Source organism: Heloderma suspectum, chromosome 4 (assembly GCF_057233095.1).
Source record: "Heloderma suspectum isolate Gila_16-S chromosome 4, 16-S_ref, whole genome shotgun sequence".
Classification (NCBI taxonomy): Eukaryota; Metazoa; Chordata; class Lepidosauria; order Squamata; family Helodermatidae; genus Heloderma; species Heloderma suspectum.
In genome coordinates this window covers 41,379,068-41,395,952 of record NC_139461.1, presented here as the reverse complement: position 1 = coordinate 41,395,952, position 16,885 = coordinate 41,379,068, and the positions used below count along the sequence as shown (strand labels likewise).

Here is a 16,885-nt window from a genome sequence, read left to right as displayed (position 1 = left end):
CTGCAAGGCACCAGCACACTTGCTACAAGTATTACTAATCTGTACCTAACAAACACTGGATTTATTTTCACAAGCATTTCTGTCCCTGACAGAGTCACAGAAAGTACCCTATCCTGACCTGCACCTACTTCAGCCTGTGCAGAGCCAGTTACGTACACTTACTGCCATGCACTGGTTCTGCTTCTTATCTGTATTACAGCGACAGAAGAATTCAGCTTAGCAGGCAGAGGCTGAAGCAGTTAGACATCTGCATGGATTTAGTTTTTCCATGACTGTCATAGTCTGAAATACGCCTGAGAATTGGTCCTCATCAAAGCGAACTCAGTTCTCCAATTGCCAATCCTTATGTAGCCAGAATAGCACCATGCATGCAAAGGAGGGAGGTATCCTCAGACTCATGGAAACCCAAGGATTTGCAGAAGCACAAAAAATCTCTAGGAACATCAGCACCCCCCAATCCCAAACACAGCCCAATGAAGGCTGAGCAGGCTCAGTATGCACAGAATGGGGGGGTGAGCGGGGAGGTGAAATGGCATGGAATATCCTGGTGCACTGTGGCCATCTTTCAAGCCACTCACTCCCAGAACACACTGACATCCCAAAAGATCCCCTAAGCTGGAACATCGCTGGACCCCTGCACTCGTGCTTTCTGCTCTGATTCATCAAAGCACATGGTCCACCTGACTACAGCAGCACAATACTCAGCACAATACTCAGATGGGAGGCAGTGTAGCTAGCTATTCGCTTTTTCTTGTGGCCACAATAATGGTAACAAAAATAATGAAAATAGACCTAAATCAGAGAGATTCACTAATGCCTCACAGGAATACCTACTGAGTCCAGATGCAATGCAGAAAGGAGAGGGGGTGTCTAAGATGGCACCCGTGGGCATCAGTGTGCACAGACATCTCTCTTGGTGTGCCAGGCTCCCTGCCCCTCCTGATTTTATTTCCTAAGATGTTTTTGAAGTATTATTATTTTTAAAATGGGGAGGCTGGCATGATGCAAAGCGAGGTGTTGCCCTCCAGCACAATCTTTATTTGGGTCCAAAAGAGTGTTTTTGTGATTTGGAGCTCAGAACCTCCTCTGCCTTGTACTTAAGTTTCTTGAGCAAGCTACTTTTCTTTTAGTCTCACCAGTTTGCCTTCTGGGAAACAAGTGTTTTGTGACTGGCCATGACCACCATTGTAGCCATTTTATGAATACGCAAGCCTCCACCATGGCAGCCATTTTTGAGAGAGTGCCCACGTCACTCTCTCAAAATCCCAAATGTGCCCACTGATCCAAAGAGGTGGCCCTTCTAATCTACATTAGAAACACGGAACTATAAAAGCCTGGTGAAGGGTTGTCAGACGACGAGACACTGTGACTTGGATCTATAGCATGAGGCCAACTCTGCAGTGGGGCTTACCGCTACCACTTCCCCAGTGCGGTCACACGTGTTCTCTCGAAAGCCACTTCTGTGGGGATGGGGCACAGAGAGCTGCACAAGAGGGGAGAATCAGCTGAAATCAGTGGAGCTACATTGTGCTAGCAGAAGTAACTTCTGTTCATGTGAGAGCATCTTTGTCTCTAAGCCTACGGTATAACGTTAAATAAGGCCACAATTTTATAACTCCACTGGAATACAAACTGTTCTAGCTCATTCATCCCTCCAGAGACCCCTCTTATCTTTCTCTTACTTTTCACCCTCTTTCAGCATTTGTGTAATTATCGCAAACATACTATTATGTGTGAGATATTTACGGGGGGGAGGGGGAGTCTCACCAATGACTGCCATGCTTCCTAGCGGAGCAATGACCATGACTGAGGCAAATCCATAGGCTGCGAAGTTCCCAATTTCTCCAGTCCCCATAAGAATAATTCCACACCACCAGAGCTTGCTTCTGTAACAGGGCTTCCAATTGGCTTGGTGCATCAGCCGAAGATGAGAGCATTTCTAAAAGTTAGAAATATGAGGATGAAAGACATGGATTTACATGCATATAACAGATATTGCACTTGACATTAATATGGAACTACAGATGCTTTATGTACCCTGGGTGAAATAATGTCATTTTACAATGCTGAAGAAATTATATAAATCTTCAATCCTTAAATAAACGCTTCTGGAAGAAAAATGTCAACATGAGCTGAAGTTAGCATTCTGTGTAGGTGGTTTGTAATGCTTTGGATAGTTTGGACTTACTTTAAAAACGTGAGTTTTTCAGAAACTTTGAATTCTTAGGGCAGCCCCATGTCAATGCCAATACAAACTCTCCCATGTCATTTTAAGAAACCAAAAAAAAGGAAGCCACAGCCTTGCGCTAGCTTGAGCTGGCAAGACATTAGCATATCCTTGTTTAAATTATCCATATAGCAACGAAAGCAGGGAACAGCTTGAGAAAAATTAAGATTAAAATAAAGATTTGAGTTCTTTTGGCAGAACACTCTAAATCAGTGGTAGGGAATCTGTGGCCCTCCAAATATTGTTGGACTCCAATTTCCATCAGCCCCAGCCACCATGTCCAATGGTCAGGGATGATAGGAAATGTAGTCCCACAACATCTGGAGGGGCACAGCTTATCTACCCCCTGCTCTAAATAAGATCATATGTATTTATATTAAAATCTGTAGCTAGTTTTGGTGAATCTACGGGTCTTCAAAGCAGTTTAAACAGACCAACCATAGAAAGACGGAGGAGGAGACTTGGTTCCCTCAGGGCCAGTAAGTAGGATAATAGAATCTTCTGTGATTCACTGAAATAGTACTTTCAAATAAGCCATTACTGTACGAAAATAAAACTCTAGAAGGGGCACAGCTTTTTGACTGACAAATTGGATCTCATGCAGTTCTCAGTTTCGCCCTCCTTTCATACTGGCCCGAGGCCTAGAAAGCTAAATGGGCAGATTTCTGGTCCACACATACTTACGATGAAGCTGTCCATTCACATGGCACAAGCTGCCAACAATAGGTGGCCAGCAGGTAATAGCAAGGACATAGGTGGCCCACAGTAATTCTCCAGGCAACCTCATATTTTAGATGGGATGTGAGGAGAGATGATAGAATCACAGAGTTGAAAGAGACCTTGGAGAGCACCTTGTCCATCCCCCGGTCAATGCAGGCTCTGAAATGCAGGATGAAGCTACAGCATCCCTGATACCTCAGCGGTACAGCACATGCTTTACCTGCAGAAGGTTCTCCATTCAGTCTCCATTTAGAAAAGGATCAGGTAGCTGGTGATGGGAGAGACATCTGCCTGAGAGCCTCACGTGCTGCTGCTAGTCAGGGCAGACCTAGGATCTCCAATGTGGTGCCCATAGACATCTTTCTTGGTTCCCACCAGGCTCCCTGCCCCTCCTGAATTTTATTTTATTTCTTAAGATTATTTCTTTTTATTAAAAATGTTTTTAAGTGGGAGGCTGCCATACTGTAAAGTGAAGGGCTGCCATACTGCAAAGTGAAGGGCTGCCCTCCAGCATCATTTTTATTGGGATTAAAAAGGAGTGGTTTTGTGTTTTGGAGCTCAGACCCTACCTCTGTCTTATACTTAGGTTCTTGGGCAGGTTACTTTTCTTCGTCTAGTGAAAAATGAGCATTTCGTGACCGGCTATGCCTACCATGGCAGCCATTTTGTGAACAAGCAAGTTCCCCAATAGCAGCCATTTTGTGAGAGCACCCACAACATTCTCTCAACATTCCAAATATGCCCATCAACCCAAAAAGGTTGGGAACCCCTGAAGTAGACAATATTGGACTAGATGAACAAATAGCTTAACCTGGTGCTATCTGCATCTTATGCTCCTATGCAGTCTTATCTGTCTGGTTCCCGGAACCCTGTTAAGTCTGTGTGTGTGAGAGTCTGAAGATGTGCAAAGGTCTGACAAGACTTCATATGTCATGGTCCTCATGCAGGGCCTGCCAAGAAACACTTCTGCAAGGTGCCATTCCACACAGTAGGTGTAACAACTGAAAGCTGATTTCCACTGAGTACAATCTAACTGTGTGGAGAATCTCTCCATGCAGGCACCAATAGCATCCAGGGACTGGGCCATGCTGGCACGGAAAATCAAAATGCAATTAGGGTGAAATGAAATGGAAAGCCCCTTTCAAATGGTAGAGCTATTGTGTCAAGCACTCCCATGCAGAAGCAATTTCCAAGAGGCTTCACATGGGAGCCATAACTCCCAAATGTGTAGTCAAAAGATCCTTGTTGCAGAATGAGGATTACTGGATGTGTGGCGAGGATCGATTTTCATGGCAGAGCGGTAATCCGATCATCGCTCTGCATGGCATGCCAATTCTCAACTCACTTTCAGACGTTCTGTCTTAATATTGCAAGCTATAGGGATTGAAGAGAGGGAAATGTGGCAACTGTTAAGGAGGCACAGAGACAGAGGGAAAATGGGGTGTCGTGTGTCTCCTAGTCACATAGAAATTCTGGTACACGGCTCCTATGCTTAGGAGCACTGGCTTAGCATGCCAAAAATAAATAAGCCACAACGTAGAATAAGATCGACAGAAAAAGCTAGCAGTACATTTTGTGGTCATCAAATGTAACTGCATTAAATATAAAAATAAAGTCATAGAAATATATCAAACATTATTTAAAACAAAAAAGGAACTTTAAATGTGGGTCTTGATTTTACAAATAAATAATCAATTTTTTTTTAAACCCTCAAAGCATATCATAATATAACCAAGCAGGTCAATGCTGTGTTATGTCAATGCACTATTCACCAACATTAAATATAATGGCTGCAAGCTTGTGCACATTTCTGCAGTTTTAAGCATTGAGCAGGGGGTCTTGTAGGCCCCTTCCAACACTATGATTCTATGATCTATGATCTCACTGCAGCCCATAATACAATGGAGATTTTCATACCTGCAGATTCAAAGAGATGCTAATGAGAAAGTTTCCTGCGATTGCCAACAAGATGCCTAACAGCAAACTCTGCAAAACAACAACACAAAACATCCATGTACCATTAGGGAATCTGCAGAACAGAAGGCAAATACTCAGAAAAGGTCATTCATTTCTAAAATAACAAAACCTACAGGTTTTAGGTGCCCTCCAACTTGCTCTCTGAATTGATAATGCAGTGTTCACTGCTCTTCTGAAAATATATTCAACCAACCTATACTGCTTGCAATTCAGAAACTATTCTCCGTCCTCAAAAGCAGAGCCTAATAGTACAAGTACTTGAGGCAAGCTGAATATTCATTAATATTTTGTGTCTTGGATACCAACTCCCCAAGCCACCCCCCCCATGCCAGATGGAGATTCTTAAAAAAAACAAAAAAACAAAGATAAGACTGAGAATCCTAAGCAGCTGCCAAACAGTGATAGAGTGGAGGTGGAATCAGCTACGCGACTAATTTTTCCGAATGTGGAAGCACCCATGCAGGAAGAACTGGTGGATACTCTTATATAAGTATATTTTTAACATTTAAAAATCCTTATTTAGGGACCAATCCTGTGGGGATAGGCAGCTGCCTCTGAACTCAGAGATGACTGCCTATCCAATACAGGGCGAGCAGAGCACGGAGGGAATCTTCTCCTCTGTGTTCTGGCCACCCTGCATTCACGGCTAGATGGCTGATTTTGGCTGTCTAGCCGCAGGACTTCGGAGCGGGAGAGGGGAGGCTATACGGCACATAGGAAGTGTCGTACAGGCACTTCCGCGCTCCCCATCCCTCCCCAGGAACACCTACTTTTGCCCCGCTCTGCATTGCTCTTCTGCGCCTGGAGTCCAGGAACGATCTGCGCCACCTACGAGGTGACGGGGAGGCGGTTTTCCAGGAACCAACCTCGGAGCACAGGCTCCAAGGTCAGTTCCTGAAAACCAAAGAATCCTATGGACATCTAGCTGCTGCCAAGCGGCCATAGGATTGCGCCCTTAATCATATAAAATAAAATAAAAAAATAAAAAATCACCCAATACATGTATATATATCTTTCAACAGCAACAAAATCAGACCAGGCAAAACAACGAATACAGACGAACATTATTTCTAAATTTATCATTACAAAATATGACACAGACACTCCATCTTTCAATAATCCTATCCTCAAACATTTGCTCTTCTCTAGCCCTTATATAATAAGTTAATTTCATCATTATTGTCAGATCCTAACAAATCAATCAGATAGAGCAGAGGCAATACCCTTTTCCCAAAATGAACCCACTAAGATCATTATATAAGTAGAAAATGTGATGTGAGAAAACCCATAGCTGACATGCAAGAGCAGTTTGACTATGGAACCGATTACCTGGAGGGGAAAGGACTCTCCCTTGCTGGAAGTCTTAAAATAGAGACTGGGTTCACACAACACACTAACCCACACTCAGTGGTTCAGTGTGGATTGTTGCTGAAGCGTGGGTTGTTGTTGAAGCGTGGTTTATCCTCTTACCGAGAGAGCTTCGGCTATTGGGCGGTATAGAAATGAAATGTATAAATAAATAAATAAATCTGAATGCAGCACGTTTTCCACAGGGTGGCTTATTAACCATGCAGTGTGGCTTGTTAACCACCTTGAACAACCCATCAACAAACCATGGGTTTACAAGGCGGTTTGTTCGAGAAAAATAAGCAATACTGCATGGTTAACAACAGAAAACGTGCTGCTTTCAGACAACACAATAACCCATGCTTCAACAACAACCCACACTCAACCACTGAGTGTGGGTTAGCATGTTGTGTGAACCCAGACAGAGGCTGGGTAGCCATTGGCTAGGGATGACAGGATTTCCTGCTTCAAGCAGGAGGTTGCACTAGATGGCCTACAAGGCCCCATCCAACTCAGACTGGACCATAAAGCTAGCAGTGGGCCGCAACTGGCTATATAGTCCAGCAGCGGTTGGCTTGCCATAGTAGTGGAAACGGTATGTACCTTCTACTGCGGCACTTCCCACAGGCCTAGCTGTGCGCTACAGCACCATAGCCAGGGCACAAGAGAGTTGCTACCAGGTTGGACCTGCGGACTTTAATCCTGTTATGCATTCCAACTGATGTAAATGGGCTTAAGCAGGACTGGGTATGAGTGCATCTCTAGAGACAGTATCAAGATTTTGTGCCAAATACCTGTGTTCTGTCATGGTTCCTAACTACATTTCAGAAGCAACAGATCAGTTTAAATCCAAGTTTCACCTAAGAGAAAAAAAGCTGGATTAAGTCCAACATGAGTTTTATATTGCCAAAGGCCTTCAACTTCTGCTGAATGCAAGGTAGCTTGTAGATTAGATATACAGCAACGTGAAGGGTGAGACTTTTCTGAGAGAACCATTCAGAATGTTAATAAAAGTTTTAAAAAATGGTTTTGTTTAAAGCTTAACTTGAATTAAACCAATGCTTAGACTCTTTGAAACATCCAGAGTAATAGATAGCTAAGCCAACTGTTAAGAGAAGTACAGTTTTCTCCAATTTGTTGCCTTCCAGATGTGTTGGACTACAACTCCCATAACCCTCCAGCCAGGTTGGGGAAGGCTGGAATAGTATGTTCTCGCGCTTCCCAATCCACAGGTTCTACGTACACAGCAATAGCAAATGAAGCTTGATGGCAGTGCTGCATATGCGTAAAAAGGGGAACACCTCATCAGGCGTAGTTTGGTGAAGTGCACAACATTGTTTTTGTCAACAAAAAAGAGTGAGGCGCTTGAAAAGCTTACAGCAGCAGCTTTGAGAAGCATGGGAACAAGATAATTAGTATAATAAGGACTGGCATAATAAATGTTGCAATCCAGCTCTTACAAGACTTTTAAACAAATCATCTGAGAACTTAAAAAAAAGGGGGTGGATTGTTTCTTATTTCTGTTAAGGCAAAGCAGACACGCCAACAGGATAATGTACTACCTTCATGACTTCCCTAATTCCTCTGGTAATGCACTAGTCACCAACTGTACATTTAACAGCTTCTAGACAATCACAAACATTATTTCAATATATACTACAACCCCATCCCAATAGAGTGAGGATGGAAATAACAACACATGAAAACACATGACACAATAATTACAATAGAACAATAAAAATAGGATAAAACTAAGAAGATAAAACATGCCCAATTAGAATTAAAAAAAAATACTATCAACATGATCCAGGCAAATCTAAGTACATTTACATCCCACTGATTTCAATGAGAGAGACTAAGCATGTCCTTAACTCCTCAGTCCATAAGAAGAGCTGTGTTGGACCAGACCAAAGACTATATAATCCAACATTCTGTTGCCTTGGTAGCCAATCAGATGCCTATCAGAAACCCACAAGCAGGACACAAGTATGATAGCACCCCCAGCCCCACCAGCAAATGACATACAGAGGCATACTGCCCTAAGACTGGAGATAATGTATAGCCATCACGACTAGTAGCCATTGATAGCCTTAGCCTCCATGAATTTATCTCATCCTCTTTTTAAGCCATCCAGTTCAGTGGCCATCATTACATCTTGCAGCAGCGAATTCCACAGTGTAACTGCTAGGTGCTGCTAGGGATGGATTTGGGGGCAAAAATCCAGGCCCCCACACCCCAGGGAAAATTCAAATAACCACCTGAAGACAGTAGGTGATGGGGGCAGTGGTAAAGAGGCCTGCTGCCAAATGTCAGGGACCATTAGGGCTGACCCGATTCGCTGCAGCCTCCTTTCTTTCTTCTTATTTAAATATATATATATATAGTCAAGGAGTAGCCTGCCAGGCATCTGCCTGATTATAGATGCTCATTTTATTATTTTTACATTAAATATATATTAACTGCTTCCACAACAAAATGGAGCAATTTTCAGAGGGAAGCCATGTTGGCCTATTGCAGCGAAAATAAAGAGTCCTGTGGCATCTTAGGGCGCAATCCTATCGAGATAGTTGGCAGCCTCTGAAGTCGGAGGCTGCTAAATATCCAATGCTCCAGCCACCCTGCATTTTCACTAGATGGCCAATTTCACCCATCTAGCTGTGGGGTTTCCAAGTGGGAGGGAAGGAGGCTGGGGCATGCATAGGAAGCTGTGTAACACAGCTTCCCCAGTCTCCTCCCCCACCCCCGGGACTGCCCCTTTCCCCCTGTCTCTGCAATCCATTTCCAAGAGTGGAGAGAGAGCTGGCATGGAGAGAACTACGCTGGCTACAGTGGGGAGGGGAGCTCGGTTTGGATCCCAGAAACCGAACAATCCTATGTCCCCCAGATGCTGTCTAGGGGACATAGGATTGCTCCATTAAAGACTAATACATTTATTCTGGAATGCCACATGACTGTTGTTTTTACAACAAAATGATGCTTATTTCCAATTAAATATGTTTAGTATCAGAGCAGTAGAAGCAAACTTCACTGTATTCCTTTAGTCATGATGGTGCTATGGTTTAAGTGAGTTTAAAATGCAAAAGTAAACATGCTCTAAGTATTTATTATCAGGGCTGGCAAACTGTTTTGTTGTCTTTTTGCTCTAACGTATCAGGAACGTGTGAAAAGAAAATCCGATGCTGTAAAGAACAATATTGTTTAGGAAACTGAAATGTAAGATTAATGAATCAAGGCAACCTGGAGGTGGTCAAACATGAGATGGCAAGATGGAACATCGACATCTTGGGAATCAGCAAACTACAATGGACAAGCATGGGTGAATTTAATTCAGGTGACCATTATATCTACTACTGTGGGCAAGAATCCCTTAGAAGAAATGGAGTAGCACTCACAGTCAATAAAAGGGTGGGAAAAGCAGTACGGGGGTACAATCTCAAAACCGATAGAATGATCTCAGTACGATAGAATGATCTCAGTACGAATCCAAGGCAAACCATTCAACATCACAGTAATTCAAGTCTATGCCCCAACCACTGAGGCCAAAGAAGCTGAGGTTGATCGGTTCTATGAAGACCTACAACACCTTCTAGAACTAACACCAAAAAAAGATGTCCTTCTCATCATAAGGGATTGGAATGCCAAAGCAGGAAGTCAAGAAATAACCGGGATAACAGGCAAGCATGGCCTTGGTGTACAGAATGAAGCAGGACAAAGGCTAAGAGAGTTTTGCCAAGAGAACACGCTGATCATAGCAAACACTCTTTTCCAACAGCACAAGAGGTGACTCTACACATGGACATCACCAGATGGTCAATATTGAAATCAGATCGATTATGTCCTTTGCAGCCAAAGATGGAGAAGCTCCATACAGTCAGTCAAAACAAGACCTGGAGCTGACTGTGGCTCAGATCATGAGCTTCTTCTTGCAAAATTTTGGCTTAAATTGAAGAATGTAGGGAAAACCACTAAACCATTCAGGTATGACCTAAATCATATCCCTTATGAATATACAGTGGAGGTGACGAATAGATTTCAGGGATTAGACCTGATAGACAGAGTGCCTGAGGAACTATGGACGGAGGTCCGTAACATTGTTCAGGAGGCAGCAACGAAATCCATCCCAAAGAAAAAGAAATGCAAGAAAGCAAAGTGACTGTCTGATGAGGCTTTACAAGTAGCTGAGGAAAGAAGGGAAGCGAAAAGCAAGGGAGAAAGGGGAAGATATATTCAACTGAATGCAGAGTTCCAGAGAATAGCAAGGAGAGACAAGAAGGCCTTCTTAAATGAACAATGCAAAGAAATTGAGGAAAACAATAGAATGGGAAAGACTAGAGATCTTTTCAAGAAAATCGGAGATCTCAAGGGAACGTTTTGTGCAAAGACGGGCATGATAAAGGACAAAGAAGGCAGGGACCTAACAGAAGCTGATGAGATTAAGAAGAGGTGGAAAGAATAAACAGAAGAACTATACAGGAAAGATCTGAATGTCCTTGATAGCCATGATAGTGCAGTCACTGAACTGGAGCCGGACATCCTCAAGAGTGAAGTCAAGTGGGCCTTAGGAAGCATTACTAACAACAAAGCTAGCAGAGATGACAGTATTCCAGCTGAGCTATTTAAAATCCTAAAAGATGATGCTGTTAAAGTGCTGCACTCAATATGCCAACATATTTGGAACACTCAACAGTGGCCACAAGACTGGAAAAGGTCAGTCTACATTCCAATTCCAAAGAAGGGCAATGCCAAAGAGTGTTCAAACTACCGCACAATTGCACTCATTTCACATGCCAGCAAGGTGATGCTCAAAATCCTACAAGCTAGGCTTCAGCAGTAAGTGAACCGAGAACTACCGGAAGTACAAGCGGAGTTTCGAAGAGGCAGAGGAACTAGAGATCAAATCGCCAACATTCGCTGGATCATGGAGAAAGCAAGAGAATTCCAGAAAAATGTCTATTTCTGCTTCATTGACTACGCTAAAGCCTTTGATTGTGTGGATCACAACAAACTCTGGCAAATTCTTCAAGAGATGGGAGTACCAGACCACCTTACCTGTCTCCTGAGAAACCTGTACGAGGGTCAAGAAGCAACAGTCAGAACCACACATGGAACAACTGAGTGGTTCAAAATTGGGAAAGGAGTACGACAAGGCTGCATATTGTCGCCCTGCTTATTTAACTTATATGCAGAGTATATCATGAGAAACGCTGGGTTGGATGAATCACAGGTCGGAACTAAGATTGCAGGGAGAATTATCAACAACCTCTGATATGCAGACGATACCACCCTAATGGCAGGAAGTGAAGAGGATCTCAAGAGCCTCTTGTTGAGGGTGAAAGTGGAGAGTGCAAAAGCTGGTTTGAAACTCAACATTAAAAAAACTAAGCTCATGGCATCTGGCCCTATCACTTCCTGGCATATAGAAGGGGAAGAAATGGAAGCAGTGACAGATTTTATTTTCTTGGGCTCCAAGATCACCGCAGATGGTGACTGTAGCCATGAAATTAAAAGACGCTTGCTCTTTGGGAGGAAAGCTATGGCAAACCTAGATAGCATAGTAAGAAGCAGAGACATCACCTTGCCGACAAAGGTCTGCATAATCAAAGCTATGGTTTTCCCAGTAGTAATGTATGGCTGTGAGAGCTGGACTATAAGGAAGGCTGAGCACCAAAGAATTGATGCTTTCAAACTGTGGTGCTGGAGAAGACTCTTACGAGTCCCCTGGACTGCAAGGAGGTCAAATCAGGCAATCCTAAAGGAAATCAACCCTGAGTGCTCATTGGAAGGACAGATACTGAAGCTGAAGCTCAAATATTTTGGCCACCTGATGCAAAGAGAAAACTCTCTGGAAAAGACCCTGATGCTGGGAAAGACTGAAGGCAAAAGGAGAAGGGGGCGGCAGAGGATGAGATGGCTAGATAGCATCACTGATGCAATGAAAATGAACTTGAGCACACTCCGGGAGAGAGCGGAGGACAGGAAGGCCTGGCGTGCTATGGTCCATGGGGTCACGAAGAGTCGGACACGACTTAATGACTGAACAAAAAAATCAGGAACGTAGAACAAGTTATAAAGCATGGAAGGGCCTCAGTGGTTGGGGCATAGACTTGAATTACTGTGTTGAATGGTTTGCCTTGGATTCGTACTGAGATCATTCTATCGTTTTTAAGATTGTACCCCAGTACTGCTTTTCCCACCCTTTTGTTGACTATGAGTGCTACTCCATTTCTTCTAAGGGATTCTTGCCCACAATAGTAGATATGATGGTCACCTGAATTAAATTCGCCCATGCCTGTCCATTTTAGTTCGCCGATTCCCAAGATGTCGATGTTCAATCTTGCCATCTCATGTTTGACCACCTCCAACTTACCTTGATTCATTGATCTGACATTCCAGGTTCCTAAACAATATTGTTCTTTACAGCATCGGATTTTCTTTTCACCACCAGACACATCCACAGCTAGGTGTCCTTTCGGCTTTGGCCCAGCCGCTTCACTCTTTCTGGCGCTACTTGGAAATACCCTCTGCTCTTCCCCAGTAGTATATTGGACACCTTCCGACCTGAGGGGCTCATCTTCCGGTGTCATATCTTTTAGCCTTGTGATACGTTCCATGGGGTTTTCTTGGCAAGAATACTGGAGTGGGTTGCCATTTCCTTCTCCAGTGGACCACATTTTGTCAGAACTCTCTGCCATGACCTGTCCGTCTTGGGTGGCCCTGCACGGCATAGCTTATGGCTTCACTGAGTTACGCAAGCCCCTTCGCCACAACAAGGCAGTGATCCATGAAGGGGTCTCCTCCCCATATCTAGTGTCAAAACCATTTCTGCCTTGGGGAGCAAGAGAGGGAGATTTCTTTTTCATTGGTTTCATCACACTGAAAGCATGTGGGCTTCTGAAGCTGCAATCCTAAACACACCTACTAGGGAGCAAGCCCCACTGCAGACAGCGGGACTTATGTCTGGTTAAAAATGCATAGGTGATTAGATAAGAAACATTTTCCAGCAAGAGTTGCACATAAATCCCACAGAATAGCATAGTGTATAGTGTTGTAGAGAGTACAGTGTTGTGGAGGTGGCCTCTGAATTATCCTGTAGATTAGCCTTTCCCAACTGGGTCCCCCCACCAAACAGGGTGTGTGTGTGTCCCGAGATGTGTTGGACTACACATGCTGGGAGTTGTAGTCTAAAACAGCCATAGGGCATCAGGTTGGGGAAGGCTGCTATAAGTTATTGTTTTTTCTCCACAAGGGGATGATGATGTGGTGGTGGCCTGTATCAAATGCATTCTTGTATATAAGCTCCCCCAAGCCAATCCTACACAAGCAGTTACTTTACCACCTCATCGTGCTCAGGAGGAAGGCTCAAAGATCAGGCTTACTGGGCCTGCAGTGGTGTTACCAAAGGAGAATCAATGTGGCGCAGTGGTTAGAGTGTTGAACTGGGGAGATCTAGGTTCAAGTCCCCATTCAGCCATGAAACTCACTGGGTGACTTTGGGCCAGTCACTAATTCTCAACCTAACCTACCTCGCATGGAAGGGAGGAAGATCAGATACACCACCGTGGGATCCTTGGAAGAGAGGGCAGGATACACATGTAACAAATCAATAAATTACCTATGTACAAACCTGACAGGTGTACGTTTCTGATGCTGCACTGGCTATCGGAGGTAAATTTCACTAGGCGAAAGGGACCCTAACAGCAGAACTTCACAGCTGCCTCTTTCCTGGACTGCAAAATTCACTTCGAGGTAGGGTCTCCCCGTGTCCAAAAAAGGAGAGGCGTCCACGATGAGGACTCTGGTGAAGACTTCTAAACTCGCCTGTGATGCGCTCACCTGATTTGCGTAGTACCACCCACTGGAAAGAAACCCACCGCCGCCGATCTCCTTCGGCCCGGAGGTGGCGTTTTGGGCTACCTGCGGCTTCACCATAGTCAAGCAAGAGACCCCCTGGACGCCGCCTTGTCTCCGCTGCCTTCAGCTGCAGCGCGCCTCGGGGCCCCGGCTCACCCTCGGGGCCATGAGCAATCGGGGCAAAGGAAACCGGATTTCTCAAACTGGTCGCCCGCTTCCTGGTCTGGGGTGGCTCGGGAGGAGGAAGGAAGGGAGGGCTTTTTCTTTCTGGTGCCCGACTCGCTGTTTCCTTCGGCCGGAAGTTCACGGAGCAGGTGCAAAAGAGAGAGAAAGCCACGGCAAGGATGAGCGAGGGGAGCGAGGAAACAGAATTGCAAAGAAACACGAGGAATTTTGCAGCAGCAGCAGCTTAAATAGCTGCTTTTGTTTATTTGTTTGGGCAGCAAGAGCCTGCGATTTCATTCTCCCCATACGACGAGAAGGTGCAATCGGTGATGGAGCTAGGTCATTTTAGACCCTGGACTTAATGATCTTATGCCTCCCACCACCCCCGTAAACGGCCACGTGTATTACTTCCGTTGTGAAGCACACAGCTAACATTTCTACCCCCACCCCCACCCCCCTTAAACAGCCATTCCATCCCTTACAACGCCGTATACATTTCTGATATATTAGAACAACAACAAAACTGCCAACCCGGAGATAGACAGATCAACTGAGCATGTGCAGATTTGCATTTTAAACTCAAATCATAGCACCTTCCTGACCACAGGGATTAAAACGGAGTTTGCTTCTGATCACCTGCCACTCTCTGGCCGATCGGGGGGGGGGGGGTCTGCCGGCCCCTGGACTTTGGACCCAAAGACCAACCCTAGCTGCACCACTGGATACAATAAAAGAAGAACTGAAAAGAATCTCCAAATGGCCATTGGGTTGTGGGCATACTCAAATGAATGGTCAATGAAATACAGGTTCCTTCTGAATGGCCATTCAGAATGCACTGAGCCAGGGGTGAATGGTTGTCTGTATGTCCCCAGTAAAAGCTCTTTAAAGGGGGAGGGGGGATGCTGCTGGGAGGGAGCAGGAAAGAAGATAAATGATGAGGACTAGTTCCAGAAAGCAGCTGCAACTATGTGTTTGTGCAAGGCATGGAAAGGTGAACTGATAGAAATGCAGAATTCAGCACAGTATCGCAAACTTCACTGTTGCGCTTAGAAGTGCTTCACATCCTAGGAATTACTAAGATGCAGTGGACATTCAGTTGTTGCATATGGAATTTCTTCAGACAAACAGAATTGCACATGCAGCCCATTCTGTGATAACTGCTAAAAAACCATGCATAATGCTGCAGCCTCTGCAGGTCAGCATGAAAATCCCACATGTAGGTTGCCACATGTGCCAGAATCCCACAGGCACCTTAGTTCTTTCATGAACACCCACCGATAAATTGCCTCTTTTAAGCCAGCACGCACACACACACATGCAGCAGTTTATGCACATGTAGGGTTTCCTAGGTGATGAAGAATGTGGGGAATTCATGCTACATGGAAGTAACATCTATATAAAGAATTCTGTAACATGTGAAGTGGCTCTTAGACCACCAGCAGGAAAACATATAGGACATTCAGCACGACTTTTACACCTATTCCAAACATATTTAACTAGACTAAAGGTTAGTCTCATTGATTCCACTGCAGTTATTGGGGTGTGTGCAAGGCAGCTCCTCATACTCTGGATTCAAGGCTTCAACACCACACTGGAAGCACTAGTAGCACTTTCTTTCCGAGACACCCCTGAGTTGACACCAGAAAGCCCACAATAGCACTATGTGCTGTATGAATGGGCACAGGATCAGTGCAAGCTGTAATGACATTGGTAAAAGGGAAGCCACAGTTGAAATGTTGCACCTCATCCAGCTTCATATATCATACCATAGATTGGTACAGCTGTTCTGCTCATGCCTGTTTTCCTTGCCTAGATTAGCCCACGCTTCTGGTAGGCAGATTTTACACAACACTGCAGTCCTTACAAATGTGGATAGAGCTGCAGCAATTTAAATTGCAGCTTGTGTTCTAGGCGAATGGTTCCAACAACGTATTTCCTTAATGGGCATTGCTTACTGTGGTCAGAAACACAATTCCACAACCAGAAGCCAACTGATCATATGAACTGGAACAGTACTTTCCAGGCAGAATAAGCCCTGGCTGCATGCCTCAGATCCTACTAGGAAAACATCCCTCAACTTCAAGGAGAAGATATATTAATACATTTCTACTCTTTTACATTCACAAAGGGTAGCAATGGAGGTGGCAGAGATACAAGAAGGGGACAGGAAGCACCAGTACCTCATGCTTCCTTAATGTTTCTTTACTTCTCTATCATGCCAGAAATGGATTTTCACAACTCTCCAGGGCTGGATTTGCAAGTTGTCCCTAAATCAGAAGCTTGTACATCTCTCTGCTGAGAGAGATGTGAAAGTTCCACTTTGTGGCAGAGAAGTGTGAAATTAGGAAACATGGTGCATTTTTGCTCGTTGTACCCCTGCCCCCAACACGTCACTCTTGTCCAAAGCCCAAAGTGTTCTAGAAATGGAAGCCTCTGGAGGAAACACCAGGAGGAGCAGTTGCAACTTAATGCAGGGGTGAGGAACCTGTTGCTCTCCAGAAGTTGTTGAATTCCAACCAGCATGGCCAATGGTCTGCTGACCATTGGCCATGCTGGAGTTGGAAGGAGTTGTAGTCCAGCAACATCTGGAGGGCCCCA

At 44.5% G+C, this 16,885-nt stretch overlaps 1 protein-coding gene across 4 annotated transcripts in view; it reads right to left on the bottom strand.

Moving 5' to 3' along the window:
- Positions 1–14,357, bottom strand: part of NIPAL2 (NIPA like domain containing 2) — a 55,573-nt gene extending 41,216 nt beyond the window's left edge. For 2 of the 4 annotated variants that reach the window (XM_084849054.1, XM_084849055.1), the window contains exons 1-3: positions 14,105–14,357; positions 4,865–4,933; positions 1,768–1,939 (exon numbers count right to left, since the gene is read on the bottom strand). In XM_084849054.1, the coding sequence (XP_084705180.1) occupies positions 1,768–1,939; positions 4,865–4,933; positions 14,105–14,200 (337 nt within the window). In that variant the 5' untranslated portion in view covers positions 14,201–14,357. Of the gene's footprint in view, positions 1–1,767; positions 1,940–4,864; positions 4,934–7,065; positions 7,132–13,895 lie in introns of all 4 variants that reach the window. The other 2 variants (XM_084849056.1, XM_084849057.1) reach the window with 2 other exon arrangements.
- Between the last annotated feature and the right edge of the window lie 2,528 nt (positions 14,358–16,885).